The sequence below is a fragment of the Archocentrus centrarchus genome, chromosome 15 (assembly GCF_007364275.1).
Source record: "Archocentrus centrarchus isolate MPI-CPG fArcCen1 chromosome 15, fArcCen1, whole genome shotgun sequence".
NCBI classification, from domain to species: Eukaryota; Metazoa; Chordata; class Actinopteri; order Cichliformes; family Cichlidae; genus Archocentrus; species Archocentrus centrarchus.
The window spans coordinates 765,650-780,168 of NC_044360.1; the positions used below are offsets into that span (position 1 = coordinate 765,650).

The following is a 14,519-nucleotide window of genomic DNA, read 5'->3' on the forward strand; positions in this document are numbered from 1 at the left end:
TAAATTATTTTGGTAGTTGAATAATCTGTCAATTATTTTATCAATGAGTCAATGATTATTTCAATCTCACCTCACCTGTTCAAACCTGCCCACCTGTTAACATCACCTTGTTCTCTTCTCACAAAATAATGACCCATAAAAATACAAGTTTGAAAATAATCCAAATACATTTTAACATTAATGTGACATCACAATAAATATCAAATTAAAAATGCATATTAAAGTGAATGAATTTTTATTTTTGAATGAAACTATGATGTTCAAATAAATAAAAATGGCCTCTGTCCAAAAGTTCAAACAAGGCTTCAAATTAAATGAAAATATTTTTCCTTCCAAAACAAAAGTTTGCAGATGATTCAGTTCCTGCAGAGGTTTATTATTCAGGATGAACGCTGATATTAATGTGAGGAAACAAACAGGAGCCACCGCAGCTGCTCCTGTTCTCCTTCACTCGTTAGCTAACATCACGGAGATGGTGGCGCTCAGCAAACATCATCCATGAGAGCTCGTTTCTGACAGGTAAGCGAACAGAAACATACCTGTACAAACATTAACAGGTATCAGCGACGCACTGACGTACCCTGACGTCACAGCTCCAGGGTGCCGGCGTTTAAACGCTCAGCACTGCAGAGATGCTGCTGGAAGGAAAGCTCTGCATGCAGCTTTATTCTGGTTTCACACCTCTGACAGTCTGTCTGCATTTTCTTTCATTTTCTCCTCCCTCCTCTCTGCTCCACCATCGTTATGTTCTTCAGGTTATGTTCTTCTTCGTTGGTATTGTTACTGGCAGACAATGGAGGCAATACAATAGAATACGACGCATCAACATTAAAATTACATGTTGAGTAATTTTTGTAGTCGTTGTCATCGATTAGGTCAACGAATCGTTGCAGCCCTAGGTTGGAGACGGGGTCCCCTTCGCTGCTGCCAGCATCATAAATCCGCTTCCTCCTCACCTCAAGCCTCATCTCCTGACCCAGCTCTGACACACAGAACATGCACACACACACACACACACATTTATTTACTGTTGCGGTCACTGACGGCAGCAGATCAGACCTGCTGCACTCAGGTTTACAGCCTCCTCCAGAGGACAGATGTGAACACAGCTGCACTCACGATAGATGAACAGCAGCCAGAGATTTGAAGGTGACTCAGAAACATAAAATACTGAAAAATATGGCTGTGGGATTTCTGTTGATGGGGCACCGTCTACATTTAACGTTACTGAGCTCAAACACATTTGTCCTGCAGCAGCCACTGTAGCTGTGATTATGCACCTGAACTGTGACCGCTAAGAAAACTGAACTGACTGCAGTCTGCTGACCAGATTTTACACTTTAAGGAAATTAAAATAATGGATGGATGGAAAATAATAAATCCTGGTCTCTCACCGTATGGTCTGGGCTGAGTCGCTCCTCATGGCGTTCTTCTCCTGCGCCCCCTCCAGCAGCCGGGTGAGGAAGAGGATGGCGGCAAGCTGCTGGGCTTGGTCTGAGCCAGCCCCGCCCTTCTTCAGGATGTCTACCACCTCCCCCAGCTTCTCCAGCACCGTCTTCTTCCCCTGCACCCGCGGATTGTTAAACACTGCAGGAAGACAGAGTTCATCAACAGCTGCAGTCCATTTCCTCAGAGCTTCATACTACAAGTCACAGCAGCACCTTTCTCTGCATCCAAGTGCTTTCTAACATTCACATGCAGACAAACGCAGCGGCAGCAACTCAGGGCTCAGTGTCTTTGGACGCTCGCCGTGAGCCTGAAAGCTGGCAGCACAGGTTCAAGTCCCGGCCTGTCGCTCTTTCCTGCATGCCCCCCCCCACCCCATCTCTTCTCCTGCTTTCCTGTCATATCTACACTGTCAAAGCCGCTGTGGCCCAAAGTTTGGTTCACGCCCCTCTCCCACCTTTCATCTTGTCCTCCAGGTCGTCGGGGTATTTGCTGTCATCCTCTGTGGGCAGCTCGCTCTCAGTCTCTGAGCTGCAGCAGCCTGAATCCACAGGAAGCTCCTTCTTGGCCTTCTTGGAGACGGAGCCCATCGCTGAGGAAGATGAGGTTGAAGCAGAGGAAGAAGAGAAGCTCTGTCCTCCACCACCACTTCCTCCCAGACTGGACGAACTCAGGGAGCTTTCAGCTGCAGGGAAAAAACCCCACAGTCAGAAATGTATGTTGAGGATATGTTGGGAGATGTGGTGTTTGTCTTCTCACCCAGGAGCTCTTCATCCTCCAGACTGGCTCCACCTCTCTTCAAGTAATGTTTGGCGAAGGCGTGGGAGCACAGCAGGTCGCTCAGGCACGATGATGGCAGTTTCAGCTTCAGGTAGTGCAGCAGCTTCTTGGCCACGTCTCCGGGGACTGAGAGGCTGATCAGAGAGGAGTCATCCAGCTCCGCCTCCTGAGGACAGACACAGTGACGCTCTGAGTTCACTGAAACAAGCTGACATCAAACTCCACTCCTTTTTAAAAAGGGACCAATTGTAAATGGACAGCTGTGAGGTTTTTTTTTTGTTAAGTCTTTAAAATTAATTTTCTTTATTATTTAATGAATTTCTGTGCACACATGCAAAACAAATCCAAAGAGAGCTGCAATATTAGGAGGACAAAGGAAAGCACAAAAGGCCTCGATGTCCACAAAAGACAAGCGGGGAATGATCCCGGGATCCTTCCCATGATGAAGAAAAGCCCGTTCACTTATGCTGAAGACAAAATAAAGAAACCAGTGAAGGCAGCTGCTGCACGAAGGAGGAAGTCTCCACAAAGGGCTCAAAAGCTGCACTTTATTCATTTATTTGTAATATTCGTTTTAACACGGAAAGGCTCCCGTGATCATTCCTAACTGATAAAACACCAGCCTAGGGCTGGGCGATATATCGAGTTTTTAAAAAATATCGATATAAGATGAGAAAATATTGTTTATATCGATGTAGTCTATGTCGCGTTATAGTCATACTTGTAGCTCCACCAGTTCACCTTTCTCTTCTCCCAGTTTGTCTCTGCACAGCTTCACACTGCCCCCCCGCTTCACCCGTAAATTATGCAGGAAGCGACAGCATGGAAGTGTTGCTTTTCAGACCCCCCAGCAACTTTTTTTTTTTTTTTTTTTAACAAAAAGCGACTAGAGACAAATTTATTGACTTTTTCCGGTAACGTCGGCACCTTTTGGAAACCTGAAATCCTCCGCTGTCGCCTTTGTACTGCGTCCGTTAGTACACGTCGGCATCGCCCGGACCCCCAAGAGTCCCTGGCTGTTGGTTTGTACTGCAAGTCATGTGACCTTAATAGCGGTGGTGGGTCTGTCCGTGTGTTCGTGATGCAGCTGGCAGATACGTAGACGCCGCAGTGAGCGGGTGGGCCCGTCGCTGTGATGTCAGCGCGTCTGTCTGTGGATGTACTGAGCCGGCTGAAACCCTCCTGACTGAAGGATGGAAGTTTGTTCAGTCTGTTTACATGTTGTTACCTGCACAGAGTACTGGATGTACAGCAGTACTCACAGAAGGAAGTACTTTGGTGAAGTGTACTTCACTGCAGACTGTCTTTTTAAAGAATCAGTCAGCCTTTTGCTGTTTCTGCTCTGCATCTTTAATGTTTACATTTTAATAGCACAGCTGTGAGTCTTTGTTATGGAGGAAAAAAGCATTAATTTATTTGAGGAGCATTTTTATTTAAATATGCCAACAGTTTATTTTTGAGCAGTTTCTCATGTACATCTACAGCTGAATGTTGAATGTGTCTGTGTGACATTTGGGACATGCAGCTTTGACTCTGAAGGGCCTTTTTGTTTATAGCTTTGGGGAGAAAAAAAAAATAGAGATCTATATCGTATATCGCCATTCAGCTAAAAAAAAATATCGAGATATTCTTTTTGGTCCACATCGCCCAGCCCTATACCAGACTGTCGATAAAAACTGGCTCTAATTAATCACCAGAGTCTTAAAACAACAGATCACTCAGACGTGTTCAAAACCCTTCGTGTAAGAAATGACTCTGCAGAATGATGTGAGATAAAATTTAACAGCTTATTTCTCAGGAATTGATTTATGGGGTAGATTTTCTAACAGGCTATGCACCACAGGGCTTTGCTAAAGACATGCAGACGGACACACATGGACACTTTGACAGCATAAATGAATGAAGGTGATTTCACAGTGACTCTTGCATCATTCAGGTGTTCTGTGTTAGAGATTTGCTTTGTAAACCTGGCCTTGTTCTCATTATTTTAACCTATAAACTGAAGGCTGTGCCCACATACTCCTGGAGCCATTTTCCTTTCTGCTTGATTTAATCTCAGCTTCAGTTTTTGCTTCCTTGTTTTTTACCTGATCATCGAGGCTCTGCAGCAGGATGCTGTTGACCTCCTGCTGCTGCTTCGGCTCCAGTTTCTTAATGAAGAAGAGGATCTCCCACCACTCGGCTCTGTTCAGAGTGCCCGACTCCATGTGCAGACCCTCTGAGAGGTACGGCAGAGAGTAGAGACCACCGGGAGGCTTTGAGAAGAAGGTCTGGCTCACTGAGAGAAGAGGAGATTTATTCAGACTGTGCAGGGAAGCAAATGAACCAGCAGGCGGTGTTCAGCGATAGGCTCCTACCAGCAGAGAGTTTGAGCGTCTCGGTCAGCGAGGAGGCCTTTTCCTGCGTCTCCTTCTCAGCCTGACTGCTGCTGCCACTGCCCAGAATCTCCACCATGTGCCAGTGGACCCAGTAAGTCCTGGACAGGGAGTTCCAGTATACCTGAACACAGCAGAGAGGAGTTCAGAGCCACATTAATCTAAGGTCTCTGCCTGGAATCAGGAGGCAAAGGCAGCACCACAGCAACAGAAATACAAAATTAGTCACAGCTGACGATGATCCTGGGATCAATCGCACGTACAAAGGAGACCCTCCCTCTGCTCTGACCTGTTCGGAGCAGCTGCCTATCCCACATGAACCTGAAAGTTTACCCAGAATGCACTTTGTGAAGTTTCCTGCTCACAGAACTAAAAACACATTTAGTTTGTGACCCTGTAAAACGGATTTGTTTGCAGAGCTTAAATGTGTTTCTCAGCCCCGAAGCTTTCACGTGGACCTCTGCTGGATGCAACGATGGCTCAGAATTCAAAAGCACCAGATTTGGACCCATCCCGTTTACTTCGAGGGCTTTTCATTCTGTCAGCATTCCTAGTTTGAAGGTAACATTTTGCACAGCTTCAATAAATATACTAAATTACTGTAAAAAATTAAGTAACAGTAATAATAATCAGCTGATTGTGAGGTGGTTTTGTGTGAACGGTTCTCAGCCACAACGTTCTGCAGGTAAATAATCCTCACAGCTTTGTCCGTGTCACCGGGTTCAGCCCGGTTACTAACGACCCTCTGATCACCAGTACTCACTGCCCTCTGCTGGCGTTTTCCTGCAGTGCACTGAAAAATTGGCTCAATCTGTGTGTTTAATGAGTCTAATGTTTTACACCAAGTCTGGATTTCTGAGTAATACAGCCTAATCCTTCTCCGCATCTGCACTGAAGCCCCGCCCCCTGGCAGAGGTACAGCCCTCCTTCCAGGTCGAGTCTTTTTCTCCCTGACTTTACTTCTACCAGATTTTTGACTTTTTTTTTTTTTTTTTAACCTTTTAATTGCCTCCTCATCCTCTGAGTGAGTTAAAAACTGTTCTAAATTGAAGACCCGCCCACTTCCTTCCTGTTAGTACCGGCGTTGTGTTCTCACCTGGACGGGCGGCGAGCCGTCGTTGCTGTAGCGAAACTCTCCTTCATCCCCGGCGCTCACCTCCTCATAGTCCTCCAGCATGCGGACCATCATGCCGCTCTTCAGATTATCCTGGACGTACTCCACGTAGGCTGAGCGGCAGGTGAAGTCCGAGCGCGTCTTGAAACCGTTTGTCTTCTTCTTTGGTGGAGTGGCAGCAGGAGCCGCACCACCTGAGCTGGGGGTTAGAGTGACGGGGGAGGCGCAGAATCGAGGCTGAAAGATGGACCTGAGGACGGAGCGGGGCATCTCCTCCCCTTGCTCCTCCCCACCGGCCATGCCTCCTCCCGAGTTGTGGGCGGAGCCGTCAGGCGGTTGCCGGTTCCGGTCCCAGCCCATCACCCGGACTAGCTCTGAGATCAGGTTGGCCATGGCCATGGTGAAGTCAAACTCCCGCTGGATGCGGAGCTGCTCTGTCTGGTGGGCGGAACTGCTGGAGGAAGAGGCGGGGGAAGGGCAGGCATCCAGCTTTTCAGAGCTCGACTCCGCCCCCGCCGTGTTGAGTTTGTCCATCAGTGATGTGACACATAGGTAACGCTTCACCAGGGAGAAGAGCAGCTTCCCGGGAATCTGAACACAAACACAGGTTTACTGATGCTGCAGTGGCGCACCTGCTGGGCGAAGGCCACAGACACACATCTGACAATATTTTAAAAAAGATGAGGGTAGGAAACCTTACCTGTGGTAGGTGAATGCCCTCGAAGGAGATGCCATGCTCCTCAGATGACGTGGTTTCGGCAAACAGCTCCAGCAGCGTGTAGCGGTTATCAAAGTCCATGTGCTGCTCGATGCCGTCTTGCTGGCTTAGAGACAGCAACACATACGCCCGGCTGCCTGCGGGCGACACAGCGGGACACGACGTCAACACCTGATGGGCGCTTACATTTTAAACAGCTTCCAACGACACCAGAGGGGCGGAGCCAGGACAGTGAGCATGTCTCACTGAAGAGACTCAAACATCTGATCAACTTGTTGATTAATCAGTAAGACTAAACTTAGGATCAGACTAAGTTTACATGTTAGTGTAAAATAAAACTTTTTCATATCATTTTTTGTACAGTATTTACGTTTAAATGCAGGCAGTGCCTCAGGCGTTTTTATACAACTATTACAGAACAATCAGGTGTCAATAAAATGACACATTATCTGTGAGAGTGATTTTACCCGAGTGTGGGAGCTGCTGCTGATTGGCTGCCTCCACTGATGAGGCCATTATTTTGGCCTCATCAGGAAGTTTGACAGGATGGAAACATTAACAGCGCACAGCGGATGTAGACCGAGAGAAAATAGCTCCCACACGGAAGTGCTCCCAGAGAGCTTTGTGGGATCAAACAGACTGATCGCCTTCAGTCTGCTGTGATGTTCCACAGACTAATCAATGGCTGGAACATTAATCTGTGATTGACGGAAAGAGTACGTTCATAACGTATATCAAAATAATAATAATAATGTTTTTATTGAGTGTTGCTGTATCAGAGTATTGACTGCAGCTGTTTTAAAACATGTTGACGTCTCCATCTGACTGACATCATGGGAACCCCCCAGCAGCCTAGGCCTATAGCAGCATAACTAAGGGAGGGTTCAGGGTCACCTGATCCAGCTCTAACTATAAGCTTTATCATAAAGGAAAGTTTGAAGCCTAATCTTAAAAATAGAGAGGGTGTCTGTATCTACTGTAATGAATTACAATAGTCCAGCCTAGAAGTAATAAATGCATGAATTAGCTTTTCAGCATCACTCTGAGAAAGGATGTTTCTAATTTTAGAAATATTCCACCCATAATACCCCTATAAGGCTGTGAAGTGCGATTTATGGGCTTTCAGGAACAGTTTGAATTTTCCCGATAGGACAAACGGTTGCAGAGTTACGGTAAAGAGCCAGCTGATCAGAGTTCCTTCGATCAATATAGGAGTGACAGATATTGTTCAGTATGAATAATATAATATTGCACAGAGATGTGGGTGTTGCACAGTTACAGTGGGTGAGTGTGAGAGTTCAGGGTGGTGATTGCTCTGGTGAAGAAACTGTTCCTGAGTCTGTTTGTTCTGGCTTTGATGCTCCTGTAGCTCCTGCCAGAGGGCAGCAGGTCAGAGGTCAAAGCTAGGGTGGGAGCTGTCCTTGATGTTTTTGGCTCTGCTGATGCAGCGGGAGGTGTAGATGTCCATCAGGGAGGGGAATTTCATCCACCTCAGGGGCCCTGCAACCAAGGAGTTGTTTAACTACCTTAGTAACCTCACCCCCAGTGATGGTGAATCATCCCCAGACTTTGCTTCCTCTACAGAAACCATGTCAGACGGATTACGGAGGTCCCCAAAATATTCCTTCCACCACCAACTGTATCCTCAGTTGAAGTTAGCAGCACCCCCACCCTCATTATACACCATGTGAGTAGAGCACTGCTTTCCCCTGCTGATTCACCTCATGGTTTCCCAGAATGGCTTCGAGTTGGTCCAAAAGTCTTTTTCCATGACCTTAAACCCCTCCCACCACCATCCAAACCGCATTCTACCCAAATGCCAACCAAGCCCAATACGACTCAGCGTGATTGCACGCTTCACCTCCGGTGTCCACCGTCTGGTTCAAGGATTAGCACCATGACGGGCACCAACCACCTTGCAGCCACAGCTCCATGCAGCAGCCTAAACAATGGAGGTGCAGAACGCTGTCAAAGTTCTGCTGAAGGTGGGACTTGAAGCTGTAAGACTGTCAAACTCTGGTGGGGCTGTGTAGCTGCACTGCTCTCCTTTCATCAATCCTTGCACACACTTATGCTGCTGTTATTGCACAATCATCACTGCTGTGGCACCAAGTGTCACCACCTTTACTACATCTCAATTATTGTATATTGTTTATATTAGTCAATTATGTATGTGTGTTTGTGTATGAATGTGTGTATATGTATATTTTTCTTTTATAGTATTACTTTCTATTCATATTTATTCTTCTTTAAGGGCAACACTGGGACCTGAGGACCGATTTCATTCCACTGCATGTAAATGTGATGTGAATGACAAAGAATCCTTGAATATGTCCCGGTCTGGAGCCCGCGCCTCGCATTCCCAGCATATATTTAGGTGCATCAGGTCTGTCCAGCATCCTTCCCACCACCCACGTGTGGCCACAAATCAAAAAAAAAAAAAAAAAAAACCCAACCTACAACCTAGGTTGTCCTGGTGCCACGTGCACTTATGGATATGCTTATTTGTCTGTAACGAACACCATGTTTGAACTGTGGTTTGCACGGAAGTCCAATAACAGAACACCATCCGGTTTCATACCAGCTGGCTATTCTTCCCAATCACACTAGGGTTTAATCCCGGGATCCGGGATTCCCGGGAAATGCGATCAGAACCATTTCCCGTTTCCCGGGAAACGTTAGACGGGAAACCGGGAAAAAAGTCGCGCGCGTCGATTTGACTTTCAGAAAGAAAAGAAAGCTTCAGAATGTTAAATTTAAGGAAATATTGAGAGAAGGGTTCGTTTAATGCGAAAAGCATTACTCTTCATTTCAGGCACGTTCAGCCTCCGTTTAAGGCTTCAGCCTTCATCTCAAGCGTTTTAATAGAGGTATTACACAGTTGTGCTTTTTTCCTCTTTAATTTGTTGAAATCGTAGGCAATGTGTTTACCCTAAGGTATTTTGTATTATATAATTTTATATTATTATATATTGTTATATTGCATTATATAGCCTATAAAATATGCCTGCCCTGAACAATAAAGAAATATCTGTTTAACTTCGAGTGTTTCCTTTCCTCGTTTGCAGCCGCTTACTAACAATCATGAATTAGGATACGGGCCTAATGTGTGAAGAAATTATCATGAAATAGATTGCTTTAACATATTTCGCTTTTAAAATGGAGTTGAGTAAAATGTATATTTTTTAGGCTATAAGGATTGGCCAGTTTTTCAAAAGACGATTCACAGCGAACCTACTTTAACCCTCAGACACGGTGTTATAAATTTGCTGTTGCCAGAATGGCAATGACCAAGTCGTGGTGCATTACTCAAGGCCCTGTGTTATGCCATATTATAGTGTAGTACGGTAGTTAACTTTTCAATGACTATTACAGCGTTCCACTGGTGGAGATATAGCGCAACAGATGTCGCCACGACAGCGTGGCTGAGCCGTATTGTTTTGCACCAGCAGTTGTAAAATATCTTGGTATAATTCCATGTACAATGGAGGAATATTCGAATTATATTTGTTAAGGGAGTGTTGAGGAACGATACAACACCGCATAGCTCGAGCACTCGAATGTCCAGATGTAGGTTTTATTGCGTTAATCAAGCCGACGTTGCCCCCTACTGGGCATAACAGGACATAGCTGGAAAGCTACCTCTACAATATCAGAATAGGTTAAGGCCGACACAGGCTACAGAAGGGCTAATTAAAATAAATAAATAAATAAAATTTTTCCCGGGATTCCCGGGAAATGGCTCGTCATTTCCCGGGATTTGATTCATGTCATTTTCGGGAAAAATATTAAACCCTAAATCACACCCCTCAGGTCTCACTGTCATCACCCACGTGAATGCTGACGTCTCCCAGTAAGACGATGGAGTCACCAGATGGAGCACCCTCGAGCACCCTGCCCGGCGACTTCTAGTTTGTTCAAGCAGTACACCAGCCTGACCCTGGCTGCTGTCCACCTCATATTTACCCTTTTTCCATTTCTTTTGGTAACGTTTTACTTGGTCACACTAAAATTGATGCCATTCCAGTGACCACGCTGGATTTGGGAACTTAAATCCTCCAAAACTGTTTAATTTTGATTCATCACAGATCCAAGCAGCACAACAGGTCCCTCAGTCTTTCCAAAACACTGATCTACGCTCAACATGCCAGCAGCTTTCCTCAGAGATATATGGTAATACGTCATCAACATGGCAGTGTGATTTTATGTTGTTTGCAGCAGACGACTCTGATCAGAGAAACTAAATTACTTATAAAAAACAAAGTGAGGCAAGGATGGCTAAAATGAACTTTATATCAAAATAATCCACAAGCTGATGAAGACAAAAGCTAGAAAAATTCCCTGTTCTTATCCTTTATAGCTCCTCTATATCTATCTATAGCTTCACGGTACAAATGCTGACTTGTTAGGAGCCGGTTCTCAGGCTCAGAGCCTCAGGGGGGTCCTTTAAAGTACAGAGTTCGATCCAATGGGGACCATGACCTCGGCTCTGAGGAGATCGGGCTTACAGGCTTACACTGACCTCCTTTAAATCTGCTCTTAAAACTCATTTTCATAGACTGGCTTCACAGGTGTGCTTATAACCGTCTGATTATCAGCTTTCAGTTGGTTTGTTTATTATCTGTGCTTCAGCATTTTACTGTTCAGTGACTTAACTGACTTATTCTAACTTATGTTTGATTATTCTGCTTCTGCCCGTCTGTTAAAGCACTTTGTAAACTCTGTAAATGATGATTAGACGTGACTGTGGGTCGACTCCTGTTGCAGAAACTGGACACGTACCAGTGAGAGCAGCTGCCTGCAGAGCTGGACTCAAACTGTCGACTCATCCTGCTGGCCGTCTCAAACCGCAGTGAGACAGCACTCTGAACTTCCTGAGTGCACGAGGTGCTGGACCCTTAAAGGAGACGTCCAATCAGCAGCTCAGATATTAGAACGTGCGCAGACTCCACACTTCAGCGTGCCGGCGCATCCAAACTACATCACCAATTTAAGATGTGGCAGCAGGATGCAGCTTCACTGGGTCTTCGTTTCAACTTGTGTTGAATGTGCGGACTTCAAACTACATACCAGTTTTTAAAGTGTGTGTGTTTTGTGGTTTATTTAATGCCATCTTTAATTCAAAATAAGCCGTTAAAACAAGTATAACATTTCGACATCAAGGAAAACAGCTGAGCGAATGATTAATGTCCAAATATATTAATGTTGAATAAAATTATCCAGTTATGAAGCTTAACTTTAATCTCAGCCAAACTGATTTGCTGAGCAACAAATGAAACACTGAAATAAACCAAACAGCTGTTAGAGATCATCTGAGTGAGTTATATCTGTTTAACTTCCACTCAGCGGCGAAAGCCAGCGGGGGTTTGAAAAGGATGCGCCGGGAGTCGGGCATTCTCTCCGGGTATAGCGAGCCTCGATAGCCCGGTCAGCTGACAGCTAGCGAGGCGAGCTGCTGGTAGAGCAGCGGCAACAGTCATCAACGAAAACGTCGGCGCGATATCTTGATAAAACGAGCTGATATTTGAGGTTTACACATTTACATTCTCACCTGAAAACATCTCACTGACCCCTGACTGCCTGTGACAGCTGTACAGAAACACCAGAGGCACTTCCTGCTGTTTAATGTGAAGAGTTGTTTATAACCTTGTTGTTGCTAAATTTGTACTTAAGGTTTTGAAAATGATAACATTTGTTTGTATTTTAAGTTATAAAAGTTAAACATGTTTGTGGTTTTCACAGTAAAATAATTTTTTTCTGTATCGGACTAACAGGAAACGCGTTTGTTTCATCCAACGTCTGAATCAGAGCCGCTCCAGCTGGAAAACGCATCCATGGTGTGACTGAGCCCAGCGTCTGTGCTGGGTTCGATCACGTGGAACAAACAGTCTCCTGAATGATCCGAACTTTTCTGTCATCATGACAGTGACGCGATGCTGAGATCGTCCAGCGTCCAGTTCGATAAACCCACCGGCTGTCTGTATGAGAGCTGAACGGCTAAAATGACCCTGAGAGCAGCATCTGTGTGAGGATCTCTAAAGCAGCAGCCAATCAAATGGCTTCTCTCTGACCAGCTGAGCTCCCATTGGCTTCTCAGTTTCTATTTGAGGCTTCTCTTTTGTGGTCTCTAGAAACTGTGTCGGAGTGGGATCTCTGCTCCGATGTTATCAGACTGAGGATCTCATTTTCCTCCCAGCAGCCCGGTGACTCATGGGAGGGAAAAAAAAAAGAAACTCAGCGGCTCCCGCCCACATCCTCCACACATGGAATGAGGAAGGAGCGCGGGCTTTTCTTCTTCATTTGCATATTTGATCTGAAGTTTGTCTTCCTGCATTTTTTGTGTCTCTGGAGTCAGAGCGTGGTGGGCAGAGCAGCTCACAAACTTCTTCACCTGTAAGTTCGCTGATCAGATGACAAACAGCTGATTGGAGATTCACCGTGATCGCAAAACGGTGACACTGACAAGTTGCCACCAGCTTCAACTTCCTGACGAAGTTTAAAGTTTAAACTGTCTAAAAGTTGATGAAAATCTGATTTTGGAAGCGGCAGATTTTAATCCCACAGATTGATTTGATTCAGGCTGCGTGAGTTTATCTGGAGGATGAAGATGTATCAGAGTGTAAAAGGTGAAAAGTCCTGTCTGATGTTATTCTACACACCTGCAGTACCATCACATCACAATAAATGCAGTCAGAGTGCATTTGAAAGAAGGTCGGGCTTACCTGCATCGTGCGAGGCGAGCGCCCGCAGCATCTTCCCGGCGCTGCGCCTCGTCTGCGTCTCCTTGTTGCACAGCAGCTCCATGAGCAGGTTGAGCGCGCCCGTCTCCTTGAAGACGCCGACGAGAGAGCCGATGCTGGCGTAGGCACTCAACACGTGGATTGTGTGCATGATGTTGATGGAGAAGTCGGTCTTCTTGGCCATCTGCTTCCGGGCTCGGCACACCAGGTTCTTCACATCTTCCTTCATGTCAGACAGCTCCACTTCGTCAAAGTTGACATCAGGTGGGAACTCAGCCCCGCTCGACTGGCCTGCGTCCAAAGCCTCGCCGCCCTGATGCTTCTCCTGCTGCAGGGGACGCTGGGAGTCCGTCTTCCTCTTGCCCAGCAGCGTGGGGCAGTTGGCGTACACGTCCTCTGTCGACATCCACATCAGGATGTTCTCTGGTTTGGTTTCTCCAGACACAGCACCCACAGACCCGCCCACCCCAGAGCCGCCACCGACCGTCCCGCTGGCCTCGCTGGCGCCGCCCCCGGAGCTGGAGCCGTCATCAATGGTGATGAGGCACCAGCGAATAAGGTACTCCGTCTGGCCGTCGTGGGTGCGCCGCTGGCGAATCAGCTCCTCGGGATATGCCTGCAGCCTCGGGCCGAGCTGGACCAGCAGGTTCCCATTGCGGCGTTCGCCAACCATGGTCGCTGAGGGGGAGGAGACAGAAAAGGAGGCGGCGGTCAGTCAGAGAAAAAGCATGTTTATTCCTTTTTCCACAAACTTTAATAAAAATAACAACAGAATTGAACTGAATTCTGATGTAAAGACATTGTAAAATTTGCAAAACTGGAGTTTGGTCTTTTGGGGGGGGGGGGGGGGGGGGGGGGCATAAAATTAGCTGTTTTTTTTTTAATGCATTTGGGGGCAAATTCTACAAGTGTCAAAAATCCAAATGTAGTCTGGTTTAAATACCATGGAAAGAGATGATATCCACAGTCTCCAAACCAAACCCTACTCGTGTAAGGCCATGCAGAGTTTCACTAAAATCTCAAAGGGTCAAAAATGTATACTGGAGTTTGGAGTTAAAGCAGCGTACAGTCTGCAGGCCTGGCTTGAATCCTCACAAAGAAACTCAAATGAACCAAAATCTGACTGGAGTTTCATAAGACCCCGGGGGGTGAAAGACCATCCGAGTATAGCTCCGTTTGTGTAGAGAAAGTGAACACAATGGGTAAATTTCTGGACTTTGGTATGAAAATACGGAAATCATTCGAACTATCTGGACTTTGGAATCGCCTGAGTGTTAAGGTGAAGTAAAATCTTTACTTTGGTGCAGAAAGTAACTCGGAAAAGACCTAAACTCTGAGTCGACTTG

At 46.1% G+C, this 14,519-nt stretch overlaps 1 protein-coding gene across 1 annotated transcript in view; it reads right to left on the reverse strand.

The window, feature by feature from the left end:
* cul9 (cullin 9) overlaps window positions 1-14,519 on the reverse strand; it is a 35,302-nt gene that overhangs the window by 19,440 nt on the left and 1,343 nt on the right. Inside the window, 8 exon segments of the mRNA XM_030747433.1 lie at window positions 1,395-1,587; window positions 1,904-2,131; window positions 2,206-2,392; window positions 4,314-4,566; window positions 4,568-4,725; window positions 5,698-6,306; window positions 6,416-6,570; window positions 13,156-13,851. Of these exon segments, the coding sequence (XP_030603293.1) occupies window positions 1,395-1,587; window positions 1,904-2,131; window positions 2,206-2,392; window positions 4,314-4,566; window positions 4,568-4,725; window positions 5,698-6,306; window positions 6,416-6,570; window positions 13,156-13,851 (2,479 nt within the window).